General features: G+C 67.6%; 3 protein-coding genes across 3 annotated transcripts; all 3 read left to right on the forward strand.

The window, feature by feature from the left end:
- The first annotated feature begins 205 nt into the window (after positions 1 to 205).
- Positions 206 to 6,366, forward strand: PRSS56 (serine protease 56). The gene is made up of 18 exons (XM_035334916.1): positions 206 to 344; positions 678 to 840; positions 1,296 to 1,495; positions 2,194 to 2,244; positions 2,523 to 2,712; positions 2,814 to 2,922; positions 3,010 to 3,169; positions 3,350 to 3,492; positions 3,617 to 3,776; positions 3,891 to 4,079; positions 4,190 to 4,351; positions 4,466 to 4,529; positions 4,750 to 4,912; positions 5,017 to 5,164; positions 5,256 to 5,357; positions 5,520 to 5,626; positions 5,726 to 5,902; positions 5,949 to 6,366. Exons 4-17 carry the CDS (start codon positions 2,238 to 2,240, stop codon positions 5,897 to 5,899), a joined length of 1,878 nt encoding a protein of 625 aa, XP_035190807.1. The 5' UTR covers positions 206 to 344; positions 678 to 840; positions 1,296 to 1,495; positions 2,194 to 2,237; the 3' UTR covers positions 5,900 to 5,902; positions 5,949 to 6,366.
- A 216-nt stretch (positions 6,367 to 6,582) lies between these two features.
- Positions 6,583 to 10,381, forward strand: CHRND (cholinergic receptor nicotinic delta subunit). The gene is given in 13 exon segments (XM_035334917.1): positions 6,583 to 6,767; positions 7,385 to 7,530; positions 7,658 to 7,702; positions 7,899 to 8,008; positions 8,130 to 8,285; positions 8,438 to 8,553; positions 8,671 to 8,729; positions 8,731 to 8,872; positions 9,162 to 9,273; positions 9,390 to 9,504; positions 9,620 to 9,821; positions 9,932 to 10,044; positions 10,130 to 10,381. Coding segments are annotated over 13 exon segments (1,551 nt in total). The 5' UTR covers positions 6,583 to 6,715; the 3' UTR covers positions 10,313 to 10,381.
- Positions 10,382 to 10,722: 341 nt separating this feature from the next.
- CHRNG (cholinergic receptor nicotinic gamma subunit) lies at positions 10,723 to 15,501 on the forward strand. The gene is made up of 12 exons (XM_035334716.1): positions 10,723 to 11,237; positions 11,533 to 11,672; positions 11,841 to 11,885; positions 12,065 to 12,174; positions 12,279 to 12,434; positions 12,696 to 12,793; positions 13,524 to 13,727; positions 13,943 to 14,057; positions 14,352 to 14,466; positions 14,754 to 14,958; positions 15,047 to 15,180; positions 15,264 to 15,501. The coding sequence occupies exons 1-12, from the start codon at positions 11,102 to 11,104 to the stop codon at positions 15,429 to 15,431; spliced, it is 1,626 nt and encodes a 541-aa protein (XP_035190607.1). The 5' UTR covers positions 10,723 to 11,101; the 3' UTR covers positions 15,432 to 15,501.

Raw genomic sequence — 15,501 nt, forward strand, 5'->3', positions numbered from 1 at the left:
CCCCCCCCCGGGATGGCATCTTGGCGCGACATTAATGAACTCGCCTGTTTGTGCTCCCCTGGCCCCTCTCTCTCCTCCCACCGCCCGGGGGGGCACCGTATATATCCGCGCCTCCTCCGGCGCTTCGGGCACTTTTGGGGCTCCCCCCTTTTTTATCCCCCCAAATTTTGCCCCCTCCAAACCGTTGCCCGGCCGGGATGGAGCGAGGAGGGAAGAGGTGGCGGGGTGCCGGCCCCCGGGTCTGCCTGCCCCCCCCCCCGTGCTGCTGCTGCTGCTCCTGCAGCTGGCCGGGGGGGCCCCCCTGGGCCAGGGGCTGTACCCCATGCCAGCCGGCGTCCTGCAAGGTGAGTGCACGGGGACATCTCTTGGGGTGGCTTTGGGATGCTAACGGGGGGGCTGGAGGAGATGGGATTTGGTTTTTAGGGGCAGGGGGCAGCAGGATGGGTCCCTTGTCCTGTGCCAGCCCCGGGGACATCCACGTGGGGACACGGGAGGGGACGCACACGTGGGCACACATGGGCACACCTGCCCTTGCTCACCCCTTGCTGTGTGCCCCCGTTTGCGCCCGTGCCCAGCCTGACACCAGCATGGAGATACCGGGGCAGGGGTCTTGGGTGGGCTGGGGATTTTGGGGGGGGGTCCCCGAGGGGTCTGAGCGCCCTGATGTGCCCCGGCAGCGCTGTCGAGCCGGGGGACGCTGGTGCTGGAGGCGGCGCTGAGGAGCGCGCTGCTGGCGCTGGAGCGGGCCCAGGCGGAGCAGCAGCGGCAGCGGGGGGGCCTGCGGGCTCTGCGCCCCCTGCCTCTTCCCCCCCTGCGCCAACATCAGCCGCCGCTGCCCACGTGAGTCCCGGCCCCCGCGGCCCTACCCAAATAGTGCCCCATCCCCGAGAGACCCTACCCAAACACTGCCCCGGCCATCCCCTAGAGACCCCAAACCCCCCAAGACCCTGCCCAAACCGTGTCCCCCCATAGCTGTTCACCCCATAGGCTTCCCCAAAGCCGTGCCCAGACTCCCCAAACAAATCCATGTTAGCTGGAGACCCTACAAAAACATCACCTTACCCAAGCAGTTCTCCATCCTCTGGAGATCCTACCCAGCCTGAAGCCCTACCCCAAATACCGCTTGATCAAAGTCCCTTCCCAAAACATACCCCAACACCCAGGAGACCCTACCAAAACAAGCCAACGCAGCTCCCCCCTAATCCCCCTTCCCACCCTCCCCGGGGTGACCCGGGTGGAGGCGGGCAGGGTGCAGGGATGACATGGGGACACCCACGGCCCCGCTGTCCCCGCAGCCCCCGCCGTGCCCCCCCGGTGCCCCCCCCAGCTGCCAGGCCCTGCTGGATGCCCAGGCGCTGCCCGAGCTGCCCCAGCGCAACTGGGCGCTGAGCCAGGCGTGTGCCCCCTACCAGCGCCTGTGCCCCCCCCCGGGGGGCTCAGCCCCACTGCGCCCTGCTCAGCGCCCAGCGCTGCCAGCGCCGCCTCCAGGAGTGCCGTGAGTGGGGACCCCCTCCCGGAGAGAGGAGACCCTACAATAACAACCGGGGCATCAGCTGGGAGTGCCTGGAGGGGATATGGGGTGGCGGGGCGCTGGGGTGGGATGGGGGGTGGGGGGGGGTGGGGGGATTTGGGGTTGGGGTCGGAGGATGGAGCGTGGTGATGGGGGTCTCTGGTGGGATGGGAAGGTTGGGGGGCAGGAGAACCGGGGGGAAGGAGGGATCTGGGGTGAGGTGTGGAGATTTGGGGGATGGAGGCATTGGGAGCGATGGGGAAATTGGGATGGGGCAGAGAGCAGTGGGGGGGGAGCTGGGGTGGGGTGGGAGGCTGGGGGCACTGGGGGGGGCATTTGGGGGGGGATCTGGAGGGGGATGGAGCATTGGGGGGGTCACAGAGGGATCGCAGTGGGACAGGGAGATACAGGGTGGAACAGAGGACACAGGCGCATCGGGGGGGGGAGAACTTGGGGTGGAACAAGGAGGACCAGGGGAACAGGGCACTGGGGGGGAGGGGGAGATTGGGGACACAGTCACTGGAGGTGACAAGGCCACCTGGGGCGGGACAGCGGTGTTTGGGATGCAGTGCTGCTGGGAGGCACTGGGAGGGACTGGGGCAAACTGGGGACAGCGAGGACACGGTGCTGACATTGGGGCAGGGGGAAACGTCCCCACATACCAGGACAACCTGTCCCCATAGGGCTGGCAGCCGCCACCCCGAGTGATGCACCGGCAGAGGCGGCGATGCCAGGTGAGCTGGGGTGCCCCCCCCAAGCCCCCAGCCCCATCCCTGGCTGCCCGCTGTGCCGGGGGGGCAGAGGTTAGCGTCGGCAGCTGCCGGCCCGCAGGGTGCCCCCGGCCCTCCGCCCGCTCGCCTCCGTGAGCACGATGAGGCTTGACAGCACGCCTGCTACGGCCTGACCCCCCCCGGGGGCCGCCCGCCGCCCCCTCCTCGGCCACTTCGGTGACCGTGGTGGGAAGGGGGACGTCGGCAGGACCCCCATCACTCACCCCAGCTTTGTCCGCCAGGGAGCTGCGGGCACCGTGCAGGACTCCCCATCAACGCCACGGCCCCCCGAGGACGGATCATGGGGGGCAGCGTGGCCCCCCCGGGGGCCTGGCCCTGGCTGGTGTCAGTGCGGCTGCATGGGGAGCTGATGTGCGGAGGGGTGCTGGTGGGGCACGCGTGGGTCCTCACTGCTGCCCACTGCTTCGCCGGGTACACGGGGGCACGGGGACGTGGTGTCCCTGCAGAAGGGGGCATGGGGTGGCACTGATGTCCCCCCGCTAAATCTCTCTCCCTTTCCCCTCCCTGGCCAGGACCCAGAATGAGCTGGCATGGACGGTGGTGGTTGGTGACCACGAGCTGGGCAAGCAGGACCCGGGTGAGCGTGCAGTGCCCATCAGGCGCATCGTGCCTCACCCCAAGGTCAGTGGAGGTGGAGGTGGGCACCCCCAGACCAGCCCTGCACACCCCAGGACTCCCACCCACGCTCCCAGCTTTTCTTCCTTCCAGTTCAACCCCAAGACCTTCCACGGGGACCTGGCACTGCTGGAGCTGGCGGTGCCGCTGGCCCCATCAGCCACCGTCAGCCCCGTGTGCCTGCCCAGCGGCCCCGCGGAGCCCAGCCCCGGCACCCCCTGCTACATCGCGGGCTGGGGGTCCCTCTATGAAGGTGGGTGCCACCCGGCACCCATGGGGTCAGCGGGGTGTCCCCCTTGGTGGAGAGGTGCCACCCCCTCCCCTGTGCCCGGTGCCGAGCCACCAAGCCAAGGGTGCTAAAGAGGGGAGCGTGTGGGCACCCCAAGAGGGGGCCGTGCAGAGGGGACCCCATAACGGGTGCCTTGCCCGGCAGAGGGGCCTTCAGCCGAGGTGGTGATGGAGGCACAGGTGCCCCTGCTCAGCCAGGAGACGTGCCGGGGTGCCCTGGGCAGGGAGCTGCTCACCAGCACCATGTTCTGTGCCGGGTACCTGTCCGGGGGCATCGACTCCTGCCAGGTAATTTCCCCCCCCCGAGCACGGCACCTCCCTGGGCACGGGGTGAGCACACGGCGCTGGCACGGCACGGCCAGGCTCCCAGCATGGTCAGCGCTCCCCTCTGATGCACGGGCATCCCCCGCAGGGCGACTCGGGGGGCCCGCTGGTGTGCCAGGACCCCTCCTCGCGCCACTTTGTCCTCTACGGCATCACCTCGTGGGGTGACGGGTGCGGAGAGAGGGGCAAACCCGGCGTCTACACCCGCGTCGCTGCCTTCGCGGACTGGCTCAGCCTCCAGATGGACCGTGAGTGCCCAAGGGGCACGGGATGGCCGTGGGAAGGGGTGCCACAGGGGTCCCCCCCAGGTGATTGGGGGGGGGGGGGCTCAGCAGCTTATGGCAACCCCGGTGTCCTCACAGCCGCCCCTGGCAGCCGGGAACCGAGCTGCTTCGAGCTGCTGGCCCTGTCGCAGCTGCCCCCCGAGCGGCAGCCCCCCGAGCGCACCCGCCTCTGCTCCTTCTACGCGGGGTCCTGCCGGGCACCCCTGGGCCAGGCCGCCTGCGCCCGCCTTGCTGAGGAGACCTGCCGTGCCCGGGCGAGGCGATGCGGTGAGACAACGCCAGGGCACGGGGGCTGCGCCTGGCTGGGGACGGGCGGGGGGGGGGGCATGCCGTGCCAGCACGGTACCAGGGACGTGGTTCTCTCGCTGCACCCCCAGAGCTGCACTCCTACGCCCAGACACTGGTGGGGCTCCTGCGCCGGGCCGGGGACTTCATCCGGAACCAGGTGGACTTCTCCTTCCTCACCCGCGCCCTGCCCCAGCTCCTGGGCAAGATCTACGGGCACCTCTTCCCCGCCCGCGTCCGCAGGGACGCCCCAGGTACCCACCTGGGCTGTGCCCACCCCAGGGCCCTGTGGGGACACGCCACCCTTGTGCCGGTGGCTCGGGCACCCCTACGCCTTGTCCCTCCTGTCCCCTTCTTGTTCCCCACAGACGTGGCTGTGGCAGGGGACCAGCCTAGCCCCACAGCAGAGGGACCCCAGAGACCCCCCACCAGGTCAGGGGGGGCCTCAGGGGCATGGCGGGCCTTGGGGGCTGTAGGTTTTGGGGAGGTGGGAATGATGCCCGTGGGCACTGGTACAGATTTCTGGGGACAGCTCAAGGCCGTGGGGTCCTGCTCGTCCCATAACCAGGTGCCACCAGGGGGGCACAGGGGGTGGCAGTGCCCAAGGGACGGGTGCCACCGGGTGCCTGAGCTGTCCCCGCTGTGCTTGCAGGTGGGGGGCCGGGCAGCCGCTCCCCTTTGCGGGGCTCTTTGGGGCCGTGGGGCCCCGGCTGCAGGACTGGGTGCAGGCGCTGAGGGCCATGGACGGGGGCAGCCCCCTGGCACCCACCCCAGATGGGCAGCAGCTCCCTGGGGAGACGTGGCTCTTCTTGCAGGTATTTGGAGAGGGATGGGATGGGGGACACCCCCACCCCTCTGGTGACAGGGCCAACAGGGACCGACCCCATCACCTGCCCTGTTCCCCTTCCCTTCCCCGCAGCAGGGCGAGGAGGAGGTGGAGGAGCTGGTGGGACAGGGCAGAGCCTTCCTCGCCCAACTCCGGGCAGAGCTGGACCTCGGCACCCCCCTGGAAGCCACACAGCAGAGGCAGGCACCTGGAGATCCACCGGGGACCCCCACATCAAACCGTGAGCCCTGGAGGGGCTGGGGCTGATTTCCACCCAGCTTTGTGCCCAGGCAGCGGCCACCAACGGCGTCCCCAACGGGGTTTTCACCCAGGGTTGGTGCCGAGAGAGAAACGTGAGCTGGTGCCCACACAGCCCGGGCTGGAGGAGGAGGAGGAAGAAGAGGAAGAGGAGGAGGAGGCAGTTGTGGGCAGAGGTAAGCACCCCACAACCGCCAGGTGCTGCGGGATGCCACAGGGATGCCGGCGATGGCCAACCCAGCCTCGGCTTCACACCCTGGGGCTGGGGGCAGCGCGGTGACCCCCCACGCTCCCTGACCCCATCTCCATCTCTCTCCTGTCCCCCCCGGGGCCCGCAGCCTGCCCTGGCCTCAACACCTCGGCGCTGCGGGTGGGCGCAGTGCAGGAGCTGTACGCGTGGGTGCTGCGGGTGCCGGAGCCGGACCTGGCCATGACCTTCCAGGAGGTGCGTGGGGCAGCCGCCCCCGGCACCTCAGTGTCCCCCGCTTGCCGGCAGCGTGTCCCCTCGCCCTGGGGCTGACGGTGTTTTCCTCTCCCCTGGCAGATCCTGGTGGACCTGGGCTCCAAAAACGCCAAGGGGCTGTACCGGGCGCAGGTGCGGGCCACGGTGGGCGGCCGCCCCACGGCTTTCGCCGGCCTCGTGGGGCTGGAGAGCGACTCGCTGGCCCGCAGCATGCCCGGCCTCGTCGCTTTGGCGCTCGAGGCTTTGAAAACCTAGGGGTGCTGGCAGGGGATGGGGTCTCTCACGTCTTTCAACTCCCCTCCCCAGGTCAGGCTCTCCCACTCCTTTGTCCCCCATTGTGCCTCAGTTTCCCTCCTCCCACCAACCTCCTGGGGCGATGGGGGGCACCTGGAGCATCCCAGCTGGGGTCCTCAGCCCTCCTCTCCCTGATACCCCCACCTTAGCAAGCCCCCCCCTCCCCCCGCACCATATTCCCCGCAGGCACCCGGACTGTTATTTATTTGTACAGAGAAAGGTTTATTTTTCAATAAAGAAGGGCTCTATTTTCTGGTAGAATTTTTTTTTCTATTTTTTCACCCTCCCCACCACCTCACTCCCCAAGCGATGCCCCCATCCTCAGGTCCTGCCCCCATTATCAGGCGGGGAGGACCCCAGCAGGGTCAGGCAGCCCCTGCCCGCCTCAGCACCCTTTTCCCCAGAGCGCAGCACCGGTGCCCACCCCAGCTGCCACCCAAGCCCCGTCCTGGTGGGTGCCAACACCTCCAGCTCATGGGACACCATCCCCGCTGCCCTCGAGCAGCATCCCTGGGGCAGTGGGGAAGGGTCTGCTCCTCCCAGCGCCGGGGCAACGAGGTGGCACCGTGGGGTGGCGAGGCCAGCTGTGCCTGCCCGTCTCCCTTCTCCAAACGAGGGGGTGCCGGAAACAAGGGGGCCGCGTTGGGTATCCGGTGCCGGCACCCTTCCCCCTCGGCACCTGGCACCGTCCATCCCGCTGGCCGGACATCCGCTGGGCCAGGCCAGGCGGGGAGGTGGCGAGAAGCTGGCACGGCGCGAAGGCACCGCGGGCACCGCATGGGGGACCTGCCGCTGTGGCTGGCCCTGCTCGGGGCGCTGGTGGTGCGGGGTGAGTGGGGCACCGGGGGCTGGGGCACGGGGGTGCTGGGGGTTCCCCCAGGGCTGCGTTTTGGGAACTGACTGGCAGGGACCTGTCACTGAGCATCCCCTGTGCGTCCTGCCCAGAGCTGTGTCCTCGCCACGTGTGTCTATCTGTCCATGTGCACCGTGTCACCGTGTCTGCGTGTGTGCAGGTGTCTGCGTGTGTGTGCACGCCGTTGCTGCCTCCGTGCGTGTCCCCGTGTGTGCACAGCAGCTCTGCATCCCTGACCACGTCCCTACGCATCCTGCTCCGTGTCCGTGTGTCCATGCCTGCATCCATCTCCGTGTGCCCAGTGCTGCTGTGGCTGCACCGGTGCCTTGTGCACGTGCTGGGTCTGTGTCTGGGTGTCTGTATGTCCCTGTGTCCGTGTGTCCCCACGTGTCCCCACGTGGGTACCATCCCTGCACGTCCTCTGCCCACGCACCACACCTGGGTGCCCCTCTGCACCCCCGCATGTCACCAACAAGCAGCGTCCTGGCCGTCTCCTGTCCCCTCCATCCTTGCCCTGCCCTTGCTGGGCATCCTTGCAGGGGGGCCCAGTACCCCCAGCCCCCTACGGCTCTGCCTGACCCCGTGCCCCCCAGGCGGGCTCTGCGTTAACCAGGAGGAGCGGCTCATCCACCACCTCTTCGAGGAGAGGGGCTACAACAAGGATCTGCGCCCCGTCGTCTCCACCGACCAGGTCGTGGACGTCTACCTGGCCCTCACCCTCTCCAACCTCATCTCACTGGTGAGCCCCAGCGGGCAGCACCCGCCGCCGTGCCGGGGGCCTGGCTGCACCCCAAAAAGGCTGGTTTGGGTTGGGGGGGTCCTGGGGAGAGGTGTGGCATCTCCTGGCCCCCCCACTGTCGTTGCAGAAAGAGGTGGACGAGACGCTCACCACCAACGTGTGGCTCGAACAGGTGAGTAGGGACAGGAGGGGAAGGGGGACGGGGACCCAGCACTGCCAACCACCTCTGTCATCCCAGCAGTGTCCCCACGCAGCGCTATGGCCACTGTCCCCGTGCTGTCACCCTGGGTGTCACGGCATCAGCTGTGTCCTGGGCCGTGGGGTGGCCTGGTGTGGTGAGGGGGTGACCCGGGGTTGTCCCCCGCCAGGGCTGGACCGATTACCGCCTACAATGGAACAAATCCGAGTTCGGGGACATCGAGGTGCTCCGCCTGCGGCCAGAAATGCTGTGGCTGCCTGAGATAGTCCTGGAGAACAAGTGAGCCGTGCCTCAGTTTCCCCTCCCCAACCTCCCCGGGCGAGCAGCCTCGGCCAGAGCCGTCCCCGGTGCCCGGGGCTCTCCCTTTCCCTTGCCTCCACCTCGCCTTTCCCCCACGCAGCAACGACGGGCTCTTCGAGGTCGCCTACTACTGCAACGTGCTGGTCTACAACACCGGCTACGTCTACTGGCTGCCGCCCGCCATCTTCCGCAGCGCCTGCCCCATCAACGTCGACTTCTTCCCCTTCGACTGGCAGAACTGCACCCTCAAGTTCAGGTGCCGGGGGCAGGAGGGTGGGCGAGGAGCCGGGTCCCCAGCCCCGTGGTGCCCACTGCTGTAAGGGCGCAGCATGGGGGGGGGAACTCAGGACCCCCTGGATGGAGGATGGAGCAGGTGGGTGCAGCCCCTCACCGCCTGTCCCCCCCCAGCTCGCTGGCGTACAACGCGCAGGAGATCAGCATGCACCTGAAGGAGGAGAGCGACCCGGAGACGGACAAGTATTACCGGGTGGAGTGGATCATCATCGACCCCGAAGGCTTCACAGGTAGCGCCGGTGCTCTCCGCCGTGTCCCGTGGCGGCTGGGGACACCCCGGACGGGGCTCGGGGGACCCTGGTAGCCGGGTGCCGCTGGGGGTGGTGATGGCCCACGTGTCCCAACAGAGAACGGCGAGTGGGAAATCATCCACCGCCCGGCCCGCAAGAACATCCACCCCAGCTACCCCCCCCGAGAGCAGCGAGCACCAGGACGTCACCTTCTACCTCATCATCAAGCGCAAGCCGCTCTTCTACGTCATCAACATCGTCACGCCCTGCGTCCTCATCGCCTTCATGGCCATCCTCGTCTTCTACCTGCCTGCTGACAGTGAGTGGCCCCGTGGCACCTGCACCGGGGGCGGGGGGACACCCCACGTCCCACTCCTGCCCTGGGACATGGGGACACCCCAGTGCCCAAGATGGGGACATCCTGGCACCAGGACACCCCGGTGCAGGACCCTGTCATCCCAACCAGGCACCCCTGAGCAGGGTGTAGGATAACCCAAGTGGGACCTTGTGATACTCCTGCAACAGAAAACCCCATATGGGGCTCTTTATGGTGGGACGCTGGGAGGGGGACCTGTGATAGGGTCACCCCGAGCTCTCCTGCTCTCCAGGTGGTGAGAAGATGACCCTGGTGATCTCGGTGCTCCTGGCCCAGTCCGTCTTCCTCCTGCTCGTCTCCCAGCGCCTGCCCGAGACCTCCCACGCCATCCCCCTCATCGGCAAGTGAGTCCTGGGCCCCGCTGGGCACAGCGAGGGCATCTCGGGGTCCCCAGGGTGACCCTGCACGTCCCCATCCCCTGTGGCAACGCCAGCCCCAGGCCTGTGCCCCCCAACCCCAGGTACCTGCTTTTCATCATGCTGCTGGTGACGGCCGTGGTGGTGATCTGCGTCGTGGTCCTCAACTTCCACTTCCGCACCCCCAGCACCCACATCATGTCCGACTGGGTCAGAGAGGTGAGGGGCGCGGGGGGCGCGGGGGTGGCTCCGTGCATCACGGCCCCGGGGTGCCCCATCTGGGCCACGTGCGCCCGGCTTGGGCACGGAAACTGGGGACACGTCCCGTGCCCAGGTGTTCCTGGAGAGCCTGCCCCGCTTGCTGCGCATGTCGCAGCCGTCGGGGAGCGCGGCGGGCGCCCCGTGCATCCGGCGCTGCAGCTCGGCCGGCTACATCGCCAAGGCGGAGGAGTACTACAGCGTCAAGTCCCGCAGCGAGCTCATGTTCGAGAAGCAGTCGGAGCGGCACGGGCTCGCCAGCCGCGTCACCCCTGCCCGTGAGCCTCAGCCCCTCTCCTTGGGGATGGGGTGGGACACGGGAGGGGGGGGGGCCGTTCCCTCTGGGGTAGCCCACCAGAGCCCGGCTCAGGGTTCTCATGGCCCCCAGGCTTGGCGCCGGCGGGCACGAACGAGGAGCAGCTCTACGAGCACCTGAAACCCGCCGTTGACGGTGCCAACTTCATCGTCAAGCACATGCGGGAGAAAAACAGCTACAACGAGGTGGGGGCCGCGGGCACGGCGGGGTGGAGGGGGGCTCCCCATGCCCACCGTGCCCCCGCTGCCCTGCTCCCGGCTCCTTCCCCAGGAGAAGGACAACTGGAACCGCGTGGCCCGGACCCTGGACCGCCTGTGCCTGTTCCTCATCACCCCGACGCTGGTGGTGGGCACGCTCTGGATCTTCCTCATGGGCATCTACAACCACCCACCGCCGCTGCCCTTCTCCGGAGACCCCTACGACTACCGGGAGGAGAACAAGCGCTACATCTAGGGTGGCCGGGAGGAGGGGGTCCTCTCTGTTCGGCCCGCTGTGGCTCGGGGAAATAAAGCTGGGTGCCTGCTCTCGGTGTCCCACCCTAAGCACCGAGCACTGGTGTGTGCCGGGGGGGGTGATGCCCACCCAGGGAATGGGTGCTGCTGGCTGTTCTGGTGCTGGGCTGTGGCTACAGGGGGCCAAGACCCTGAGCCAGACCCACAAAGTTCTCCCCATCCCGCAGCGCATGGCTGCGGCCCAGGGGGTGCCTCCTTCCCCGGCTCAGCAGCGGCAGGCCAGGGCTCCAGTTTCAGGGGGCACAGCTGACGTCCCCCCCGCTGCTGGTGGCTCGGGACAGCTGCCACATCCTCTCCGACGAGCCAGGAATGTGAGAGCATTCCCTGCCGACACGGGGCCGGGCAGGATTCAGACCCTTGGGGCGGGCTCTGCTCCCCAGGCTGAGCTGAGGGGACCTGCGTGCCCTGGGGGCCACGGTCACCGCTGGGGGGGACACAGGGCACCGCTGGAGGTGTTTGCAGGGGGACGCCCCCTTTCCATAACCCATGGCTGTGTAGGTTTCCACTATGGGGCAATACCTCCTTTTCTGGGGGACTTGGGGGAACTGAGCCCGGAGCTCACTTTGCCCCAACCCCGCTTCCACACCCCGCCAAGGGCACAAAACGCCACGGGAGCTGCCCAGCACCCCGCCATCACTCTGCTGGGGGTGGAGGGGGGTGGGCAGGATGGGACGCGGGCTGCCTCCCACCCCTCCCTGTCCCGCATTGCTGCTGGGAGCAGCTGACGGGGATGGGGACAGCTGTCCCTTTCCACCGGGCGCCAGGCCCAGAAGGTCGACGTGCAGGCGGCCGAGCGGAGCCCCAGCCCCTGCGCCCCCACGGCTCCGCCATGCGCGGCCTCCTCCTCGCCCTCTGCGCCCTGGCAGGTAAGGGGTGCCCACCCCGGGGCGGTGGGGGGCATGCTGGGGGGGGGGAACCGGTCCCCCCTTCCATTGTCTTTGTCCTTGGGGGCTTGTCACCCATGGGTGCACGGTGCTGTGCACTGTCCCCCTGGGTGTCCCCACGCCCTGTTTGCGCACCGCCGGGCACCCTCAGCGGTGTGTGCGTCCCCTCCCCATGCACGACGCCCCCAGCCATGCCAGCAGCCCCCGGGGGCAGCATCAGCCCCCCCATCCCCACCCCGGGGTGCCCCCACGGCGCTGCGTGCCCCCCCCCCCCCAGGTGTGAGCTGCAGGAACCAGGAGGAGAAGCTGCTCCAGGACCTGATGACCAACTACAACCGGCACCTGCGCCCGGCCCTGCGCGGGGACCAAGTCATCGATGTCACCCTCAAGCTCACCCTCACCAACCTCATCTCCCTGGTGAGACCCCCCCCCCCCCCCTCCCAGCCCCCAGCACCAGGTGGGAGCATGGACCTGGGGTGCTGGGGTGATGCTGCAGGGACTCAGGAGGCCCTGGTGGGATGGGATCTGTCCCCATGCAGGGGACAGATGGCTAGTGCCACCTCCGCCCCCTTCCTTGCTTGCCAGAATGAGCGGGAGGAGACCCTCACCACCAATGTCTGGATCGAGATGGTGAGAGCTCAGACAGGACCCCCCCGGTTCCCTGGGCACCTCGTGGTGGGCTGGCACCGTAACCCACACCCCCTTTATGTGGGTGCCCCCTGCTGTGCCCATTTTGGGGACAACACAGGACAGGGAGCCCTGGGGAGCACCGTGCCCCCCCCCCCCCCCCCCTTGCTCCCCTTGCCCAGCAATGGTCCGATTACCGCCTGCGGTGGGACCCTGAAGAATACGACAACATCCAGCTGCTGCGGGTGCCCTCCACCATGGTCTGGCTGCCCGACATCGTCCTGGAGAACAAGTGAGGCCGCTCCGGGGTGCACCAGTGCCACCTCCCCCCACACACAGGGTGACACCCACGGGGGCACCGCGTGGGGCTGAGCCCACCCTTTTCTCCCCCCTCAGCATTGACGGGACGTTCGAGATCACGCTCTACACCAACGTGCTGGTGTCCCCCGACGGCAGCATCTACTGGCTGCCCCCCGCCATCTACCGCAGCTCCTGCTCCATCCACGTCACCTACTTCCCCTTCGACTGGCAGAACTGCACCATGGTCTTCCAGTGAGCACCCTGCGGGGGGGTTGGGGGGGGCCCCAGGGGGACAGGTCCCCCGTTGTCCCCAAGGCAGGTGTCTTGCGATGAGCCCCAGGGCGGGCGAGTGCCACCAAGCTGTCCCCTGCCACCCTGTGACCACCAGGAGGTGAGGGGCTCCTGAGCCAAGCCAAGTGGCCGAAAAAGCAGGAGGTGGCCGGCGTTGCCTGGGGGCACTTTGTCACCCCCTTCCCCGGCTGGCCCTGCTGCACGCCACCTGTCCCTCCCCAGGTCCCAGACCTACAGCGCCAACGAAATCAACCTGCTGCTGACGGTGGAGGAAGGCCAGACCGTGGAGTGGATCTCCATCGACCCCGAGGCCTTCACAGGTAGCCCCACGGCCCCCCCAAAACACCAGCAGCCCGCTGCAACGCCGCTGGCTGCCAAAATCAGGGCGGTGGGGAGCCGGGGGGGGGGAGGCTATTAGCAGCCCTTGCCATTACACGGGTACTTAAGTTATTAGTGGAAGCGGGAGCGGGGGAGAGATTTGTTTTTCCAACCCCCCCGGCTCGCCGCTCTCGCCGCCTGGCAGTCCCTCCCGGAGAGCGCTGCTCCCGGCAGCTTGATTGATGTTGGGAACGTAGCTGTCACGGCCAAACGATGACGTTTTCCATCACATTTTAATTGCATAGTGAAGGAACAAAATGCTTTTCGGGCGGAGAGATTTATTTTTTCATTACCGGCCCGAGCTGCGATCTTGATTGGGAAAAATCTATCGCTCCCGCAGACGGCGGGGGAAAACAACGCGCCTCCATAAAGCGTCACGCCCGGCTTCCCCCACGGCTCCCCGGTGGCAGGGCGCTGGGGGGGGGACTCCCGGCCCTACACGTAACTCATCCTGGGAGCCCCCGTCCCCAAGGGACCCCCGGTGCCCCGTCGGTTCCCCCTCCTGTAGCTTGCAGGGGTGATGTGCTCATCGCCCTCCTCTGCCCCACATCGTGGCCCCAGCACCTCTCCCCACGCCGTGCCCAGCCCTCCTCTTCCTCCCACCCACGCTGGGTGCTGGCAGTGTCCCCAGCGGGACACGAGGACTCACGTGGTGGCATCCCTGCGTGGCAGAGAACGGCGAGTGGGCCATCAAGCACCGCCCCGCGCGGAAAATCATCAATTCGGGGCACTTCACCCCGGACGACACCCAGTACCAGCAGGTGGTCTTCTACCTCATCATCCAGCGCAAGCCCCTCTTCTACATCATCAACATCATCGTGCCCTGCGTCCTCATCTCCTCCATGGCCGTGCTCGTCTACTTTCTGCCCGCCAAAGGTAGGCTGGTGCTGTGCCCCTGGTGGGCACCGGGATTTTCATCCCCAGCTGCTCCACTTCTGAGATATTTGGGGCTTGGGATGAATTTTTGGGTACTCCCGGGTTAAGCTGCCAGGCAGGACTTGGTTGGTTATTGGGGCAGGCCCTTTGCTGAAGCAGTGCTGTGCCCATACCCCTGCCTCCTGCCAAGCCTCCCCTTTGCCCCTCCTCGGCAGCGGGCGGTCAGAAATGCACCGTCTCCATCAACGTGCTCCTGGCCCAGACCGTCTTCCTCTTCCTCATCGCCCAGAAGGTGCCTGAGACCTCCCAGGCGGTGCCGCTCATTGGGAAGTAAGTGACACAAGGGGATGGGGTCACACTGGGTCAGCAGGGGGTCTCCGGGTGCCCGTGGACAGGACCCAGGCATGGAAAATGTTCCCTGTCTGCTCATATCCCGGGCAAATTGCCACAGCAGGAAGGGGAGAGGGAGCCAAGGCTCCCAGGCAGGACATTCCAACCCTCCACGTGCAGGGTGACACGGGGCTAACACGTGTCCACATCCCGCTGCTGGTCCCCAGTTTCCACCCCAATCCCCACTGCCGTAGCTTGTGGCATGGTGGCTGAGGGCCTGTGCCCCCTTCGCAGGTACCTGACCTTCCTCATGGTGGTGACGGTGGTGATCGTGGTGAACGCCGTCATCGTCCTCAACGTCTCGCTGAGAACGCCCAACACTCACTCCATGTCCCAGAGGGTGCGCCAGGTACCCGCCTCCGGCCCCCTGCCCCTTACAGGGGGGGATTAGGGTGGGTGTCCGTGGTCTGCCCTACTCTGTAGGCATGCCTTAACCCAAGGCAGGGACCCCCAGATGTCCCCAAGGCACCACGCTGTGCCACCGACCCCTCTAAGCTGCTACTGAGCTCTGGGGAGCAGGGGGTGCCCGGTGGCACAAGGGTGCTCCAGGGATGATGCACTGGGACCCAACTGCACCCACTGGGTGCCCTGGGTGGTGTCAGGGGACCAGGACCCCGTGGGTGACGCTGTGCCCAGGTGTGCCTGCACCTCCTGCCCCGCTACCTGGGCATGCACATGCCGGAGGAGGCGCCGGGGCCGCCGCGAGCCTCCCGGCGACGCAGCTCCCTGGGGCTGATGGTGAAAGCCGACGAGTACATGCTCTGGAAAGCCCGGACCGAGCTGCTCTTCGAGAAGCAGAAGGAGAGGGACGGGCTGATGAAAACCGTGCTGGAGAAGATCGGTGAGTGCCCCAGGCGGGCTGGCGTTTCCCCTGGGTGATGAGCCAGGCTGCCGCGCGCTCACCGGTGCCTCGGGCCGTGTGCCCGCAGGCCGCGGGCTGGATAGCGGCTACGCTCAGGACTTCTGCCAGAGCCTGGAGGAGGCAGGCCCCGAGATCCGTGCTTGTGTCGATGCCTGCAACCACATCGCCAACACCACGCGGGAGCAGAACAACTTCAGCAGCGTGAGTCGGGGCCGGGGCAGCACGGGGAGGGACCGGGGGCGGCGAGGACAAGCCCTCAGCGCCCCATCGATGCTCGCCAACAGGAGAACGAGGAGTGGATCCTGGTGGGGCGGGTGATCGACCGCGTCTGCTTCTTCATCATGGCCTCCCTCTTCGTGTGCGGCACCGTCGGCATCTTCCTCATGGCTCACTTCAACCAGGCGCCCGCCCTGCCCTTCCCCGGGGACCCCAAGCCGTACCTGCCCCAGTGACACCCGGCAGTCCCCTGCCACTGGCTCCGAGGCCGATGCCAGGGGCTGGATGTGCCGCAGATCTACGTGC

This window comes from Oxyura jamaicensis, chromosome 9, assembly GCF_011077185.1.
Source record: "Oxyura jamaicensis isolate SHBP4307 breed ruddy duck chromosome 9, BPBGC_Ojam_1.0, whole genome shotgun sequence".
Classification (NCBI taxonomy): Eukaryota; Metazoa; Chordata; class Aves; order Anseriformes; family Anatidae; genus Oxyura; species Oxyura jamaicensis.

Excerpts from the sequence above, each read along its gene's own strand:
- PRSS56 (XM_035334916.1), top strand. Across the intron at positions 3,493-3,616 it reads GGGGCATCGACTCCTGCCAG|GGCGACTCGGGGGGCCCGCT; the intron begins GTAATTTCCCCC and ends CATCCCCCGCAG. Across the intron at positions 3,777-3,890 it reads GCTCAGCCTCCAGATGGACC|CCGCCCCTGGCAGCCGGGAA; the intron begins GTGAGTGCCCAA and ends GTGTCCTCACAG.
- CHRNG (XM_035334716.1), top strand. The coding sequence starts at position 11,102 with ATGGGGACAGCTGTCCCTTTCCACCGGGCGCCAGGCCCAGAAGGTCGA. Across the intron at positions 11,673-11,840 it reads TCACCAACCTCATCTCCCTG|AATGAGCGGGAGGAGACCCT; the intron begins GTGAGACCCCCC and ends CTTGCTTGCCAG. Across the intron at positions 14,959-15,046 it reads AACCGTGCTGGAGAAGATCG|GCCGCGGGCTGGATAGCGGC; the intron begins GTGAGTGCCCCA and ends GTGTGCCCGCAG.